Raw genomic sequence first — 18,997 nt, forward strand, 5'->3', positions numbered from 1 at the left:
ACGTACTGCCACACCAAACGGTCATCAGCTTGCTCCTCCCAGCCATTGCTGTCAATGCCTCCGTGCTTGAGGGCAACCTTGAGTAAATACAGGTACTAGATTAACTGCACAGTAGTTACTGCACAGCAGCACTCATGTAGATGCTGACTGACACCAAACTTGCTCCCGGTCAGCTACACCAGCTGAGGGCCACAGGGAATGAAGGAGTTCTCTGTCCCCCATCCTGGTGCTGCTCTGCTCCCAGCTCTCCCCACGAGCCACCGGGACGAGGTTGCTTTTTGCCCCTCACCCCCATCCCGGCGCTGTATGACATCCAGATTCCCACAGGAGCTGGAAGTCGAGCAGCTTCAGGACTGGGGAGCTATCTGCTTCCTCACTCAGCTGGGGGCTTGTGATACCCATACCTACGGTTTTGCTGACAGTACAGGAGCAAGGTACAAACTTGACAAAAGAGAAGCCTAAGTGTTCAGACTGCACGGTTGCTACTGAGCCGCCAACGCAGTGAAACATATGGTTTCACAACATTGTCAAAGCAATAAAACACCTGTACTGGCAAACCATGAAGAAGCAACTCTGCGACGGCGAGGTCTCTTAGGTTATAATCTTCCTGGAGTTTTGTTTTGTGGGGTTTTTTTCTCTTCTCTCTTCCCCTCTCTCTTTCTGCCCTCCATATCAACTGCTTGAAAAGACTGAAAATCAGCTTCTTAAGGTCAGGAGGTGAAAAGGGTATCTCACCACAATGCGGTACAAAATTGAAACTACCAACTTACCATGCTAACCACAAAATGTTCTTGTGTTTGGCCAATCACAGTAAAGGTTAATCTAAATTTGGTCCTAAATTCCGCTTAGATGAGAATAAATTTGACCCAAAATTTAAGCAAAGTGTGCAGATCTTAGGGTTCTCATAGAAGCGTACTGCTGAGGGAACAGATACTTGGGAAGCTTTGCAGGTAGTGCACAACTGATGGCTCAGCTGATCTGCTCCAGGCATCATCTTTAAGGGTGTCTTTAGAAATTGCGCATAAGAAGTAACAAGACTTAAGCATGTTGTATTGGATTTTGTGAGTATACTCTTTAAGTTTTTCCTTTTAATAAACAAAGGCTTGCTTCAAAGTTCTGTGTGTCTATCCTAAAATAAGTTATACCACTCGACCCCTTACAGGTACGACAGGGCTGACTGGCTCGCTCAGCCATCAGGGAGCGCTCTAGAATGGGACAGGTCCCGGCCAGCCCAATGCTGGAAGGGGAATCCCCGCCCAGCTCAGGGCTCACCAGCAGCTGCCCCAATGAGGTCCCAGTGAGCCATCTGATGGGGAAACCCTACTGGGCACAGGGGCTCACTAGCAGCTGTGTCCCAGTGTGTATGGGGCTGGCAGAGCTCTGCTGGCTACAGCAGCAGCTGTCTCCCAGCCTGGTGCACATCAGGACCCCTCCTGATGTGCATGGGGCTGGGAGATAGCTGCCACTGCAGCTGGCAGAGCTCTCCTGGCCCTGTGCACATCGGAACCAATCCCCAGGCTAGCACCCCAGGAAGCCTGAAGCTCCCCCTGGTTGCTGCAGGGGGGCAGCAGGGCAAGAGCATCTTTGTTTTGGGCTGCTCCTGTTGGGAGCAGATTTGCTCCCAACAGGGTGCAAGTATAGTCACGCCCCCAGGGAAGGCTTACTGTACGGTATTTTACTGTGCAGTAAGCCTATATCACATTAATAGCACATGTAGACATGCCCACTGTCTCTTTCTCTAGGCTGTTATAGGCATCTGTCTGTCTTATGAGACAACAGAATTGAACTGAGTGAGACAACATCTTGTTGAATACCTGCAAGTGTGGCTGAAGAGCACAATTCTTGAACTTTTCACACATGAATTTCATATTTAACAGTCATGAATAGGATGCCGGTTCTTCTCAAGGTTTCTTCTCCCCTCTGAACATTGGGCTCTTCTTTCCTCAAAAGCCTTTATTCCATGCTTCAAAGGCTGTTTCCAAGTCCTTCAATCCTCATTTCAACAATCTTCTCCCAGTCATTTGGCTCAGTGTTCATTGCCTTCATATCTCTCTTGCAACTATCTTTGAAAGAGAGATCAGGATGCCCACATGGTCATCTTCCTGTAAAGAGTTCTCCATACAAGACATCCTTGGGTATATGGCCATCATCCATTTTCTGCATATAATGCTGACTGAGAAGAGAATGGATGCTTGGAACGGTGGCATGTTCCAAGACCTCAGCATGGGCAACTCTGTCCTGCCAGGAAATTCCTAGAATGAGGCAAAGGCAATGTAAGTGGAAGCTGTTGAGGTGTTTTTCTTGAGTAGAGTGTAATCCAGGATTCACTGCCATACAAAATTGTGTTGATGATGCAAGCATGATATACTTTGACCTTTGTCTTAACAGTCAGTTTGTTGTTGTTCCACATTCATTTGCTCAGCATAAGTTATATGAATAGATTATGTCTATTCACATACAACTCATACTGTCTCTTTCTCTAGGCTGTGTTAAAACTGTATTTAAAACCACAGTGCACTCTGATGAACACACATGCAGCTATTAGAGTTCACTTTTGGAATGCTTTGAATAAGCTCTAGTAAACTTTTTGAGACACTTTATAGGATGCTTCTATCAGTGCTCAATGTTTCTGCCCTTTGGGAAATACAATAAAAAAAAATCTTCAACCACATAGGGTAAGCTAATTTTGATAAAGCAGAAATTCATCCCCTTGCAAAGACAGCACAAGGTATAGGCACTATTCAACTCATACTTAAACCTTTCACATACTGGCCTTCTGCTCAAAGGAAATTCCACAAAAACATTAATATAAATCAACAGACTTCAAACCTGGTTCTGCTGCCTTCTTGCACACCCACCCCTTGGCTTTGTTACAGTCTGCTACAGACACGTATTTATCAGCTGTCAATTCAACACATCTACGCTGTCTTTTCTTCTTTTTTAGGACTAACCTGTTGCAGAAAATAAAAACACAATTCAGGGCATCAGTTCTTTTTGGACTGTATCTAGCTCACCTAAGCTGTCAGTAAACTGGGACGGATTGAGGGAAGGACAACAAGAACAATGAACTATCTACAGAACATGAGTTGGAAGAGACATGGAAAAAATAATCCACTGCAAAGGAAGGAATAAAAATGACTAGAATCTAATATGAAAACTGTCTCTGACTGCCCACCAGGGATTAACAAAAAAAACAGTAGTAGGGAAGGGGGAGAATTTCCTCATCAACAGTCTATGCCGTTCCTAGAATACAAGACAAAGATTCCAAAAAAACCCCTCCTTCCGTATTGTTATAGAGAACAGTATCCATTCACCATTATGACAAATGGATTTTTAATGATAAAAGTGTTTTAAAATGTCAGATATTACAAAAGCTGCAAAAGAAAGGACAAACAATTATTGACTGGTACAATCACTGCCTGCCTTGAATGAGTATAAGTTTGAAATTATACCACTCCGATGATTTTACATTGTTTAAAGCAGTGGTCTCCAACCTTTTTAAGTAGGAGATCAACTTTGGCATTTAAAAGTACCCTAAGATCTACTGTGCACCACCCTCCACCCCCCAGCAGGTAAGTCTCTGAGGAGGGAAGTGGGGGCAGATCTAGGCAGAAGGAGAAAAACATATTTGGGAGCATGCAGCCCCAGCAGGTAAGTCTGTGGGGGAAGGGGCGGGGAAGGGGAGAGGGCTGGAGGGGGGAGGCAGAGCAGATTGAGGCCCTAGCCCCACTTCCTCCCTCACTGCTGAGGCCTCAATCTGCCCCCCACCCCTCAAATGGCAGGGAGGGAGGGAATAGGGCTGGAGCAGGGGCAGGCCCTGTACAGCCAGGGCAGCGGAGCTGCGAGCGGCTTGCCCAGGGGGTGCAGGGAGCAGGGGCACACACCCTGGGATGGAATGGGGGTTGTGTGCCCCTCGATCTGCACACTGGCCGGGCTGGCTGCGAACTGGGGCTGAGGTGTGCCAGACAGCGCTGGAAGCAGGGCTACATAGGGGGCTGCAGGCACCCAAAAATTCGCCATAGCCCCCCCCCAGCACCACCGCCACCGCCTGGCCTGAGCACAACACGGTGTAACCCACACCGCTGCCGTGACCCCTAGTTTAAAGTATTATACAGAAATATTGTGTAAAATATGCTGGATGACTATGCACAAGAGAGAGGAATTCAAACAAACAGGTGAAGAGAGTGGTTACTAGTATATACTGAGAGAACGGAGAGCCTGTATGACAAGAACAGTCTAAAAGGCTGGTTTGTTTAGCGTATGAAAAAAATGAAAGCTGAGAAGAGATAGGATTGTTTTTCCATAAGGATGGAAGAAAAGCTATTCAGGAAAATGCAAGCACAAAAATAAATAGGACAAATCTGAACACAAATAAAAGTTAGGTCGGAAATCAGAAGGCTTCTTTCCATCAGAGAAGTAGAGTTCTGCAATAGCCTGTTAATAGGAGTAGTTGAAGGAGACACCCTAACTAGCTTTCAGAAGAAGTTCACAGATTTATGAACAGGATGATGAAGACTACACTCGCTGAACTGTAATGCCTTTTTTCAATCACGTGCCTTATTTTTGCATGAAACAAGAGATGTCTAAATTGGCCCTCCTAATGCGATTATAAATATGTCATTAATATATACATACTGTTCATAAATGTATACATATTCAGTGTTCTATGAAACACTGCCTAAATATTTTCCTGTACAGAGTGGAATGGACTTCATAAGATTTTACTGAAATATTCATGTTAACAATATGTCTAAGGCTGTAATAAATCTGAGATTTCTTTTGCATCTGCATAGTAAAACAGATAACACTTTTGTTTTACTGTGCTTTTGTAGTACAAACACATTAAACATCAAAACAACTCCTGATTATTTCATATACAAACCATGGCAAAACACTAGATGCACTATCTTCATGTGCCCATGCCCAGATACCATCTTGATTTATATCTTGCAATCCTGTCCATGTTTCTCCAAACACAACTTCTGTTATCCAAGTCTGCAAACAAGTTTTCAGAAATAAAAAGGAACATGGAAATAAAAGGCATCTGTGGGTTGATTATTTTTATCCAAATAAGAAAAGAAAAAAAATTAAACTAAGAGAAGGGAAAAAGGGTGTTTGATAAACCTAAGAGTCCAAATATGCTGGCTTTCCAGGCCAGAAAATCCCCTACAAGGTCAAACAAATTCCCTGGATGCCTAGTGAAGCATATTCTTCACATGTACAACCTTTGTGATGTTTACTGTTCCATGTAAGCGTGAAAAGAACAGCCTCTACTATAACACCTTTACAGTGCCACTATTCTGAAGTGCTCCAACCCTAGGCCAACCAGCTCATTAACAGGAGAAAAGGGATGATCTTAATAACTGTACCAGTTCTTCCACACTTTCAAACCAAAGGAGTTCAGCACCTCTGTACCGACTGCAGGTAGTATTGGCATCCTTCCAAGGTTTCCAATTAGCTGGAAGGATAAAGTAACAATACCTATTCCAGTATTGCCAACCAAGTTCTGGACATTTTAAACTGACTGTGCCTAAAAAAAATAAAAATAAAGACAGCACTGGTGTCTCATGTCAAAAATAAAATTACAGACATTTACCATTAAAAAAATATCTCAACATTCTTTGCATTCACAAAATAGCATGCATTTCAAGTGAAAAAACTCACTGTGAAAAGGGCTGATACAGAGTTTATTCACTGTTCAAAGACCTACTTATGCCTTCCTTTGGCAGCAAAAGTGGGATGGGTGATTCATAGGCTTTGTGCAGGACCTGTGCAAGGCGACAGGCATTAAAAAAAGTCCACTGCAGCTACTGCCTTACCTGTCCTGAGAAGGCTACACATAGACATTGGTGGTAGACCAGTAAGCCATAAAACCTATATTGTGTGCACATGAGACAGCTGGACACCTGTCAGCACCTTTGTTAAGACTGCGATCCTAGAAATACTTAGGTACACAACAGTTCTGTCATCAAGTCATGAGACTTTTTGAAGGATGAGAGAGTAAAGTGTGAATCTTCTCACATACAGAAAATACAATTTCTAGATTGCACAGACAAGTCACTATACTAATTTAAATGTGGCATTAGCCCTGGTTTACTTAGTGAAAATCTCTTGAAACACTAGCTTTGAACAGCATCTCCAGTGTAAACAGTAGCTCAGCTGCTGCCCTCCAGAAGTGGCAGTAGCTCCATCTGTACAGTTTGCAAAGGTCCTACTGTTCCATGCACCAGGTCAGTTTTACACTGATGTAATCCCACCGGCTTCAATGAAGTTACTGGAGAATCAGGCCACTGTTGCTGTCTGCAGCACTAGTTACCTATCTATATATCTTATTAAGTGTGCATTTGAAGCAAAAGGTGTTAAAGGAACTAAGATTATTAGCTTGCTTAATCCTATACCCCTGACCTCTATGATTATGTTGCCTATTATTCTCAGGCCTCCATCATAAATAACATTGCTGCAGTGTGGACATGTTACTCTAGCTGCTTCTGTTTTTAGCATATGCACTGATAAAAATGCACTGCTCAGAGCAAAATTTAAGTGCTGATGCAAAATGCAGGTGTTCTTTCATGTAACATCTTTATAGGATTTTCCTCTCCCTACAATAACGTTATACTTTGCAACACAGCTCTTACTTCACTGTACTTGTTTCAGTCATCTGATTTTATTTGTTTACTTCATACATAAGCTGTTCGACTTTAAGGAGGGAGGGAGGGAGATATTGGTTCTGCAGCTGGAAATTGATGCATAGGACAAGTGAATTGCCAGGATGGGTGGGAACTAAGCATACAGAACTTCAAAAACAAAACAGTAAAACCCTCTTACATAAATAAATTATGAATCTAAGATCATTCCCATCACTTTCTTGTACATTATATTCTCTTTCCTTGGTCTGTCTTTGCCTGTAAGAGTTTAAGCTTCCCTGGACATGGATGATTCTTCTCCATGTTTAGAAATCTGGTACTTACTGCATTTTGAGTTTTGGGGCAAAAGCAAATGCAAGTAAATGATCATACACATAAATCCGATCAAGAGATATAATTAAGGTGCTGCTCTGATGGCTTCTCAAACTTATACCAGGGAGCCAAACTTTCCAAGGGGGCTGGGAAAAGTTGGAATACAGAGAGTCCCATGTACTTCCTCCACATCCTTTGCACTGGTAACAGTAAAGAACAGTAATATAAAGCTTGACTATGGCAGTGCTACCCCTACTGGGGACTGTCTTCACAGTGAGGAACCAGGGTCAAGTTCTATTCCCTATGTAACAGCAAAGCAGATTAACTAGGGGCAAAAATGTGAGGCAAGAAAAGAAGCCATCTCACTCATACACTGGCACCAAAACCTTTATGACAGTCTTAGCCAACTAAATTAAATGTGTATGAAGGCCACAGCTGTTGGCACATTAAAGTGGGAAGCCTGCACTGCTGCTCTACCTGTTCTTTATGTTACAGGAAAATGGTAGCATCTAACACAATCACTGTAGGTTCTTTCAAGAAGGCAGCAATCAAGCACTTTGTGAACTGCTAGGAGGCAGAAGCTTCAGGGCAAGGAGATATTCTAGGTCTCTTGTTAAACACTAACCCATACACATAAACAAAGTTTCAAAGACTAACCGCTGAAAAATGAAAAGAGCTTGGGCAAGAGCTTCTAAACTCATGTCAATGTCTTCCCTGATCCGAGAACCAAACCAGCTAATTTTTATGTGGATTAAAACCAGAAAACACAGTATAAAAGCGGCTGTTTCATGGCACCGTTTGTTAGAACTTACTTATTACACAACTCCTTGTGCTGAAGGGAGCGAGACAACGGGTGTTTTCATCACAAATCCCAGTCAAGCTATTACAAGGTAGGTTATTACGGCAGTCAGGGCAGGCTTCCTTACATCCATATCCATATCGCCCAGAAACACAGCCTTCAGATTGGGAAACAGAACATTTCAAATATTAACAGTAGGTTTACAACTCTGAATAATGACTTCTTACATTTTAATTCCCATTTTCTTTACAATCTCCTATGCACACAATGGCATCATTACCATGAGTGAGAACCAGATAAGAGTGTGTGTTGGATAAAAACAGCTAGCAGCATCTGGGTTTCAAATGACAAACTGTCTTAATCACACAGCTCTATTTCTAATGTCACACGTTTCAGAGCAAATATCTTGTCATCCTTACAATCAGCATTACCTTCTGAGCCAAGAAGTCAGCCACAAAATATCAATATGGTAGAAGGGGGAATCAGATCAAAAGAGCTCAGGCCAAAGCATAATTCAAAACTTCTAAATGGGGTTGCCTAAAGCTAAACACCTAAATCTATACATACACACTTCTGTAATAAGATGATGAGTTCTTAAAAATTAAAAGATAGCCAAGTATCTTCAGTACCTATGGATGTAAAGCCAGTTATATTATTAATCCGCACTGGGACTCAAGAATCTAACCTTTAGAGACTCAGATCTGAGATCCCAGTTCCTTAGGTAGCCAGGGTGGATACCTTTTTTTAGGTTTGTTTTTTTTTCAAATTCTTCTTTAGTTAAATCAAATTGTTTATTAATTGTTTTCTAAAGAGCAAAATGCATTTAAAATGCAACACCAAAAATATGACAACACTACATTAAGAATTTACTAGACTCTATCACAGTCCTTTACATTTTAAATGAAAACAATGTTATTGAAGCAGTACATGTTTAAGAAAGTCAGATCACTGAAATGGTGAATTCACTAAGAACCTGGAAGGTTCTAAACCTGCCTAACCAGGGGTATCCTCTTTGGTAAGTACGATGAGAAATGTTTTCTTCATTTCAATCTATTCAATGACTAATTTGTTCAATGTTGAGAAACTGACTGGGGTCATCAGAAAGGAGTTTGCATTGTAAGAGACTGCCTCCTACGTTACTGCCATAAACTTCTTAATTAACCCATTTCTGAGTATCTGCAAAGATGCTGTCACCTTATCTCTTTCCCTTGAGAGTTAATCCCACTACCTAATTGCCACTAAAAAAATTTCTACCCTAAATTTTTTCTTCCTTACCTTCAGGCCATCTTCTGAGACTGTGAATAATTCCCTTTCTTCATTTATACTACTAACTTTGAGTCTATTTATAGATTACGATCACGTCTTCCATGAGCCCTCTGTTTTACTGACTGCAAATAGCTCGTTTATTCTTAGCTCAAAGAATCTCCCAGTGCCAGCCCTGTGACCCCGGAGCTGGCGCTGAGAGATAAGCACCCCAGCCCTGCCCACCCCGATCAGAGCTGCGGTTGGGAACTCCCTGCTGCTCGGGCTGGGGGACATAGACCCTGCCCGGGTTCCAGTGGCAGAGCCCGCCCCAGCAGCAGACAGCTCCCAGGGGCAGGGAGAAAGCTCCCACCCCGTACTGTCCAGCAGCACATTTGGCTTCTACACATGCACTACTACGCAGTAATCCTGACTAAATTTACTACTTGTATTTGCAGGTAGCAAATTTACTCACAATTAGAGCCAATTAATATGCAGTAAGCATGTGCACATGTAGACACAGATGTTTACTGCGCAGTAGTTAGCTCTACCGCACAGTAAAACATCCTGTGTAGATGTGCCCTGTATCTTATATTCCAATCCATACTATAATATTTTTATCAAATGATGTTAATCCATTTTTTAAAATGTTTGTATCCTACAGCTACTTATCAAAAGTACTAGAGACACCATAATATGTTAGAATATAACCGTTTGTTGATGTGGTTGGCCTGGCCCGTGGTGCAAGGAACCCAAATGGATTTAAGCCTTCCTTGAATGCCCATTCTTGGCATCTAATGAGGTAGGTTGCTGCCTACAAAAGCTCATGCTCTCCCAACCAGTCAGTCACTAAGGTGCCCCTGCCCTGCCTGCAATTTGACTTCAAATTAAACTCTCTCTTCCCTACTCGTACACATAGAATCAAACTGCTTTTGTTGCCACAGGAGCTCTGGAACGGTGGGACTGAGGCGAGATTTGCTGCAACTTTTGCGTTCCATTCATGGATGTTGCAGGGAACTAAGATGTGCCCGCTCCTTTAAGGGCAGAAGCAGCCTAGCCAGGGAGCCCAGTAGGCTAGACAGAGCTCCACAGCTGCAGGTTGCCCAGAGCAACAGGCTAATGAGGTAATTAGCCAGCACCTGCAGACAATCAGCTGATGAGAAGGAAGCAGAGCCCTGGGACCATAAAAGTTCAGGGCTGGGGCTGGCAGAGTCTACTTACTGTTTCTAGAGACTGTCAGGGGAAGGAGCCCCTGCCCAAGAGAGCTACCCACAGGCGTCTGTTGCCTACAAGAGCAGTAAGGCTCCAGGGGCATTTATACACATACTTTTTTCCAGCGATCCACTGGAGATCAACCGCTTCAGAGCAGATTCGATTAATCAAGTCTGCTCCACACAAGAACTGACATAAACTGTGCTGCACCGCATGCAGTTGCATAAGCAGCAAAATGCACGTCAGCACTGAGAAAATGGCAGTGGTGCGCTTTTGAACTAAAGCACCTCCAAAGTGTTTTTGTTCAAAAGCGCACCACTGCCATTTTCTCAGTGCTGACGTGCATTTCACTGCTTATACAATTGCGTGTGTTGCAGCCCTGGGGGTGCTTTTCAAAACGCCTGGTGCTCCGACGCATGCATGTAAAAGTGCCCCAGGAGCCCACAAGGTCCCCAAGGCTAGAGGGCATACTGTCTTAGGGGTGGAAGTTTGCCTTCTTAAACGGGCAGAGTGCAGCTTCATTATTATTTTTGCATTATAGCACAGGGACTTATGTTTGTATTGTTGTTTGTATTCGAAGTTTGGGATGAGGCTGTAAGGGGAGGTACAAAGGCCTCATTAGTACCCAGAGGGGCACAACCAGACAAGGGCTGGAGGGCCCGACATCAGAGGGGCATAGCTACACAAGGGCCAAAGGCCCAGCGCCAGAGGCATGCAGTCAGGCAAGGTCCAGGGGCCCAACAGACAGGGGCCAGGGGCCCAGTGACTGGAAGAAACCAATTGGCACTTGTGCCTCAGAGCCAGATCTGACATAGTGGGCCTTGGCTAGAAGGTCTAGCCATATTAAAGGAGCAGAGGCCAAGTAGGCCAAGGCCCCAACAGAGATAACAACATCCTTGTAACTGTGAGGCATGGGGACTGGTATAGGGGAGGTCTGGAGCCACGTACTTAGCCCATAAGGCTCGAGGTTTCCTGTGTGGCACAGAAGGGGAGTGAGGTCCAGTGAAGGGCCCAAGGACCAGTGAGTGCTTGTGAAGTTCGACAGACCAAGGCCATGCAAAGGCCCAAGGGCAGCCTCCCGATTTTATTATTTTATCATCAAGACGTGGCAGGTAAGACAAGAGGGTGCCCTTGGGGCAGAGCTGGCACAGTCGCAGAGCCACTAGGGGTATCACGGCCACCCTAGGGATCTTGCCCCGTGACAGATTCCAAAACAGTTTACAAAGTGGGCAAGTATTATCTACATGTATTCAAAGAGGAAAACTAACCAAGTTGCCCAACATCACAAATGCTAGAATCCCAGCCCCCACTTCAACTTCCCATACTCAGCTCTATGGTAGACTCCTACCAGTGACAGAAACAGAAGTATATTATAGTGACTTTCTGCTCACACTATAAAAAAGAAAACAAAATGCAATTAATTTTAAAATGATATACGTGAAATCAAAACATTATTATCAGAAAAAGAGATTCTTACTTGTTTTCAAGTAAACTGCATTTCTAATGGTTGCAGTCACCATTTCAGTTCCTGAGACAAGGGAAAACCTGGATGGCCAACTATTTATTCCAGTACACGTCTCTTTCATTGCACAGTAGAACTTGGCTTCCATTAGGGTCTTGTACTGAGCCATCTCAGCAAGAGAAAGCAAAAGATGCCCAGGATACTCCAAGAAAATATCAACATCTGCAAGGAAAAAGAAACTTTGTAAGAAGGCTGGAAAGTACATACAGCCTGAATAATGGAGAACAGTAAAGGCACACTAACTTGGTCAACAGCTCCTTTAACTAGTGAAATTAAATTAGAACAAATAGTTATTTACCTAGAATAACTACATTCCATCTCGCAAAAAGATCCCCTTTTCAGGACAACACTTAAGTATCCACTGGACACAAGTACACTAAGTGTTGGTCTGATTCGTAATGAGCTTAACCTAATGTTTAAGTGCTTCCTCCATCAGGGTCCTAGAAACTAATGAGCAGAAGGAACACAAGCTTAAGACTGTAATTCATCATTAGATTTTCACTGGTTACTGCATCAATTTCTAATGTGCTCCATGATGTACAGAATTACTATTACTTTAGAGTTCTATTTCTTATCAATTGTTTCAGGACATGAAACTGAAAAGCTTGAGCAGCAGGGCAAATCTAGGTTTCATTTGAAGTGAAATATATACTATTTTAATGAACATCTCTAGTAGGATAAGTACTTTTATACAATCAAACTGGTAATTTCTGTGGTCACAAAAGGAATTCCACACACTAGCTACGTTTTATTAAAAAATTACCATTTCTAAAATCATGCCCAAACCACCACATGATATAATCACAAGACACCATGGCATAACAATACCTCACAATTTTACTCCTCAGAGTTGGTCCATAGGAGAAATTGCAAGATCACCTTTCAAAACGCATTCATTATGTTAAAAATAGCGTGTTCGTATGCCTTTCTAAACCCTGCTTGCATAGTAATTTCTAGTTTAAAATTACAATGTGGAGATAAGGGGCAAGATCATTAGCTGCTACACATCAGCAGGGATCCTTTGAAATGAATGACCTAAACTGATTTATACCACTTAAAGTTTCAACATGCAGCACTGTCCATCTCCAAAATCTGGAGGGACATTCTGTTGGCAAAATATATGTTTTTATCATACACCCAGATGTCATGGGCATAAGGCCACCTGGACTGAATTACGTATTCTACAGATCAATACCTGCTGGTTTTTTACAGACCCAGTAGAGGTGTGTGGAACAATTAGTTGCCATAAGTATGCCTCCTTTCTTGATCTGAGCACATCCATGTTGATCCATTTGAATATCTGAAAGCCTGTTAAAAAGAATAACACAGTGGAGGCAAATATTATTAAAGCAATCATCCAATCCTTTCATACCACTGTTGTATAATCAGAAAAGCACAGCATGCTCCCATTTAATTGTTTTTTATTATGGAACAAGAAGCTATCATAAACACTCTCTCTTCTCTTTTATTATACAGGTTCTTTGAAAACTAGGGAAAATAAAACTACTCTAAAAAGCCCAATAAACCTATCAAAGTCCATATACTGCATATAATCAGAGAAACAATAGCAACAATATGATGTGAAGTAGGTCAAGCATCCACCTGAGTCAGTCTACCTAAAAGGAAAAGAAACACTCATACTGAAATCATGAAAATTTACAGTGAAATACAAAATGTTACTCTATCATGTTAATGATGAGTCCCACATTAATCTCAGGTGTTTTCTTCATGAGTATTATAATTATTTACATCTGTGTGCTTGGCAATTTCAATGTAATACTTCTGCAATAAAATATTAAAAAGAACAATAGAAAATGCATTTATACAGAGCAGTTACTCATAACAAAGACAGTGAGCTAACTGTTGTAAGATAGATGCACTAATATATTTAATGTTTATTCATTTGTGACAAAAAGGTAATTACAGAAATAGAAGACAAAAGTTGAGTATATATTGGAGAGTTTCTTTGTAATAAATAAATATAAAAGCTAATGCTCAGAGTTCATATGGGATTAAAAGGAGTAAAATACTGTATGGGGAATAAGGAAAGCTAAGAAAAGTCCTGAGGATGAAGAATTGACACTGCAAACACTGTCTTGCAAAATTACTTGAAAAAAATCTTATCTAAAGGCTTTGAGAAAGTACAGATAGGAAAGTAAGAGGACCAAGGCATCTAGAACATTTCCTGCTTTGATATTCCTGCTAGTCTTGGAGCTTATAACTTCATGTCTGACCCTATTTCATCTTCCCATGCTAAAGGTACATCTCATTAGTGTAGCCAAAATCCTTTGCAGGAAAAAAAGAAGAAAAAACCCAGTTCCCTCAGCAAGTCATCAATACCAGATCTCAATCATTTGAAAGTCAGAGAATTTTGTCATCTAAGAAAGTCTGCACTATGGATTGCCGCCAATTGCCAGCACTCATTGCAGCTGAATGAACAAACCCACACAAGCCTATCATCTAGCATTTGCCCTTTGCTCTATTACACTTATGGAAACTACCCCTGTTTGAATGCAGGATAAATTGCAAGCGTAAACTGTGGCTGTTAGATCTTTACCATAGTTATACATGGGAGTTATACTAGTAGAAATACATTTAGGGCAAGGCAAAAGCTGGGGTTGGTCTCCAATGCAGACAGGGGCTGAGTTTAAGGGGACAAGCGAAGCACCACTGCCAATGTAGCAGTGACTAAGCAATGTAGCTAGACTAACCAGGATGAGAGGAATGGGGAACCAAACCTTCCAGTGAGTCTCCCACCAGACAGATTTTAATATACCCTAACTCCCAGGTACCTCAGGAAGGACAGACATTTCTAAAATAGAAGGCATTAGCCCTTATTCATTAATCAGTAATGAACAATAAAGCAGTGACATCACATCACAGGAATACTATCACCAAGGAGCCACAAGGGCAAGAACCTATAACCATTATTGACATGTCTATCTCAGAACCAGCCTGCACAGCACTCTGGGAGATTGTTTTTAGATAAAGTGTAGCCATTATGAATCTACCTGTCAATTCAATTTAGAAAAAAATCATTAAGGATCACATTTGTGGGACCCCAGCAGGGGAAATAATGCTGAAAGGAAATCAGCATGGGTTCACTGCAGGTAGATCCTGCCTGACTAACCTTGTTTCTTTTTATGACCAGGTCACAAAATGCTTAGATGCAGGAGTTGAGGTAGATGCCCTCTACCTAGACTTTAAGAAGGCCTTCAATACATACTGCATTCTGTTCTCGTAAAAAAACTGACAGGCTGTGATGTAGACAATTACACGGTCAGGTGAGTTTGCAAATTGGCTTAGGGGGTCACACCAGAGTGGGGGTGGACGGCTTGATATCGACCTGGAAAGATGTGAGTAGTGGAGTCCCACAAGGCTCGGTCCTTGGACTGGCGCTATTCAATGTCTTCATCAGTGACTTGGACGAGGACATAGAGAGCACCCTGTCCAAGTTCACAGATGATACCACATTATGGGGCAAAGTTAACACATCAGAGGATAGGGAACAGATCCAAGCAGATCTGGACAGGTTGGAAAATGGGGCAGAACGAAATAGGATGCAGTTCAACAAAGACAAGTGCAAAGTGCTGCACCTGGGCAAAAAGAACCACCAACACACTTACAGGCTGGCAATGACCTTCTCAGCAGCACAGCAGCGGAAAGGGATCTTGGGAGTTATAGCTGACTCCAAGATAAACATGAGTCGTCAATGTGACAAAGTGATCAAGAAGGCTAACCGCACTTTATCATGCATTAGCAGATGCATGGCGAACAGGTCCAGAGACGTGATGCTTCCTCTCTAGGCGGCACTGGTCAGGCCGCAGTTGGAGTACTGCGTCCAATTTTGAACACTGCACTTCAAGAGGGATGCAGAGAATCTTGAGAGGGTTCAGAGGAGGGCCGCTTGTATGGTCAGAGGCCTGCAGGCAAGGGCCTACAAGGAGAGACCAAGGGACCTAGATCTCTTCAGCCTTCGTAAGACAAGGCTGAGAGAAGTGATCTTGTGGCTGCCTATAAATTCATCAGGGGAGGGCTGCAGGGAATACAGGGGTGAGCAAAATGCGGCCTGCCAGGCCATTCTATCCGGCCCACGGGGCCCCTAAAAATTTAGAAGATTAATATTTATCTGCCCCTGGTTGCCTGTCATGCAGCCCTAGATGGCTTGCCAAAACTCAGTAAGCAGCCCTCCACCCAAAATAATTGCCCACCCCTGAAATAGGAGATGCTCTATTACTAGGGCACCCCCTGGAGTAAGTAGGAACAATGGCCACAAACTGACGGAGAGCAGATTTAGGTTGGACATTAGAAAGAACTTCTTCACAGTTAGCGTTGCCAGAATCTGGAAAGGGCTTCCAAGGGAGGTGGTGCTATCCCCTACCTTGGGGGTCTTCAAGAGGAGACTGGACATGCTCCTAGCTGGGGTTGTCTGACCCCAGCACTCTTTCCTGCCCAGGGCAGGGGGTCAGACTCAATGACCTACTGAGGTCCCTTCCGACCCTAGCATCTATGAATCTATGTAGATGGCTTTCATATACCCAAACTCATGGGCTGCTTGCAGACGTTAAAAAACAAAACAAAACAAAAAATATGCTTCACTGAATGAAGCAGCACGTTACTTAGACCCAGTTCTGCAGCATCTATATAGACTGGGTGCTTCAGCAGAGCTTTTTGGCATTTTTATCTAAAGCTGAGTCAATTGGCTATTAGATAAAAGCACCAAAAAAGCCCCACTAGTGCCCAATCTATACAGACTTCGGGTGAGCTGGTTCCAACTAACACAATGCCTCTTCTGGGCATGTGCTGGGCTCAGCACAGAAGCATGCCAAGTTTAAATCACCACTTTTTTTTAATGTCTGCAAACAGCCACAATCTTTAATATATTTATCACTACCACATCTCATTAAGGCAGTGACGATACTATTCCCAGTATAGTAAAATGAGGTACAATCACACTGACCAGTTTGCCAAAGTTTGTTGGTGCTGGAGCCAACCACTGGGCTATACTTTCTCTGTGTTAAGGTAGGAAAGGTAGCATAACTACTGGTTCTTATGGTAGACACCTGCAACCCTTTAGGCAACAGTGAAGTAGAATGAAGTCACTGGGGTAACTCCTCAACTGAAGTACAGGTGCTAAGAAATGTGTTAGCAGCCATTTTTGAAATTTGAAAGTAGGATGACTTTTTTTTCAAAATTTGAATACATCTTCTCGTGTATTTTTTTTTCAACTATCTCTACAACAGGGTCCTCAGTGCCTGATAAGGTAACACCTGACCTACTATTTGTACTAAGTGATAAAGTTGGCTCAGATACTGCCTACATCTTAGCTCATGAAGCATTACACTAGCAAGTATAAAAGCTCTCATTCTTTCTCAACAAAAATGTTAATGCTCACCAAATGTATCAAGTGCAAAATCTAGAACTCATAGCTGAATGCAAATCTATAAAGAACATGAATACAGTCACTGATAATGTGAAGCAGCACTGAACTATTCCACTTCAGACCAGTGCACTGATTTGGGGAAATAAAAACACGAAATTAGTTAGAAAAACCTCAGGTTAATGAAGACCAGTTGATGCCATGAAGCAGTCATGCATATATCATCCCCCTGCCCAACCCCTTACCTACTAAGCTCTCATCATTAAGTTAGCTATCTCCTTACCAGCTGGAGTTAAGTTCAGCCCCATGTTCACTAATCCAATTCCAGGCATCCTGCTGCCTTGACAAACCAATCCAGGCGTCACCTTCCAACATGGAAGCTACCCACATCTGAAATCAAAAGCAGGAGGAAACTATAAGTTCCCACAAAGGGCTTCTCTTTGAACTACCTCTCAAACAAACATGTCATCATTGTTCCTGCTGTCTGAAAAAGTCATGCACAAGACTAAAACATCCCAAGAGAGAGGCAAAACAGAGGGAGAAATTAACTCAACTTCCAGGCTTAACAATATAAAATACACATGAGATGTTAAAATTGTTGTGTTCTTTAGGCTGAATGTAACAACTTTTCTGCAAAAAATACCTTTTCTTCTTCATTATCTAGCTTAGCAAGACTAGCATTGTTATAAAATGTACACTGAGCTAAGCCCTGCTCCCATGGCATCATCTCTTTCCTTTCTATGTAGTAACAATTGCCATTCCAATACCACCAGATAGGATCTTGAGGGCATTTTAAACTGGTGAGGCCTGTAAACAAAGAAAAAGTAGGAAAAAAGGAATAAAGAAAGCTATATAGACTTGCTACTTCAAATGGACAATATCTCATACCTCATCAGGCAACAGACAATGCATCATGACTAGGGACATAGGTGGGCAAGAAGCTCAGGAGAGGGAGGGGTGGGGAGAGACAAGAATTCAGAAGTTTTCCAATTTTCTGCAAATACACCTGTGCTTTCTAAAGACAAACAACAAAACTGTGTCTCTATAAGCAACAGCTAAAATAGAACCCTAACCCTTAACTGTTATTCCTAGGTACTACTATAAAACCAGAAGAAACTTTATTATTTAATAAGATTAATTATAAAAATACATTAAACCAATACAAAAATACCTGATTTGAATATCTGTGCTGTTGGACTTTTTATTTAAGGGGTTTTTTTTAATAGTCTTGAATATTCTGAATATTTTTAACATGAAACTGAGGTGCAAAATCAGTTTCCTCCCAAAACAGTTTCCTGTAAATGTCATCAAGGCAGAAAAAATAGCCAGCCCTGTCTGCTGCATTTCTTAATTCCTCATTCAGCTCTCTAGAAGCCAGTATTGCCCCATACAAAAACGGAATGTGACAAAATGTCTCTCAGTGTCTTTCACAAGGAAGCAGAGGCGGTAGGTCTGATTTCCCTTTCTGGTTTAGGTTAGGTTTCCCAGTTAGTGAATTAGGACTAGCAAACTCAGCTTGTCAAACCTGTGTTCTCTCATGCCCCAGTATTTTCAGAAATTAATTCATCTGGGTTAGAAAAAAACCACTTACGTCTCATGAGAACATTTACCAGTATGGGCCAAGTTGTTTTTGGGCAAGTGCCTTTTTAAAACATCTTGCTAGGCTGCGCTACACACAGTGAACAGAACAAGGAAATTCAAAAACCCAAACCAATTATTACTGTACCTGATTCACAAATTTCACCTTTAAATTGGTCCATGCAAATTAACTTTTCTGGGCATCTGCCCATTACTGAGTTGCACCTAAACTTTCCACGGCATGAGGGACACAGCTGCATACAGTTTTCTCCATAGTATCCAAAAGAACATTCTGCATGGAGATCATC

General features: G+C 42.3%; 2 protein-coding genes across 2 annotated transcripts in view; both read right to left on the reverse strand.

The window, feature by feature from the left end:
* LOC132243211 (uncharacterized) overlaps nt 1-17,492 on the reverse strand; it is a 62,396-nt gene extending 44,904 nt beyond the window's left edge. The window contains exons 1-7 of the mRNA XM_059733522.1: nt 17,395-17,492; nt 12,927-13,039; nt 11,687-11,893; nt 7,769-7,912; nt 5,370-5,530; nt 4,883-4,995; nt 2,830-2,951 (exon numbers count right to left, since the gene is read on the reverse strand). Coding sequence (XP_059589505.1) covers nt 2,830-2,951; nt 4,883-4,995; nt 5,370-5,530; nt 7,769-7,912; nt 11,687-11,893; nt 12,927-13,039; nt 17,395-17,486 — 952 coding nt within the window. The 5' untranslated portion in view covers nt 17,487-17,492. The remainder of the gene's footprint in view (nt 1-2,829; nt 2,952-4,882; nt 4,996-5,369; nt 5,531-7,768; nt 7,913-11,686; nt 11,894-12,926; nt 13,040-17,394) is intronic.
* A 268-nt stretch (nt 17,493-17,760) lies between these two features.
* Nucleotides 17,761-18,997, reverse strand: part of LOC102576988 (versican core protein) — a 33,435-nt gene continuing 32,198 nt past the window's right edge. Inside the window, exons 10-11 of the mRNA XM_059733420.1 lie at nt 18,838-18,981; nt 17,761-17,918 (exon numbers count right to left, since the gene is read on the reverse strand). The gene's annotated coding sequence lies outside the window, so the exon portion shown is untranslated. The remainder of the gene's footprint in view (nt 17,919-18,837; nt 18,982-18,997) is intronic.

This window comes from Alligator mississippiensis, chromosome 9 (genome assembly GCF_030867095.1).
Source record: "Alligator mississippiensis isolate rAllMis1 chromosome 9, rAllMis1, whole genome shotgun sequence".
NCBI lineage: Eukaryota > Metazoa > Chordata > Crocodylia > Alligatoridae > Alligator > Alligator mississippiensis.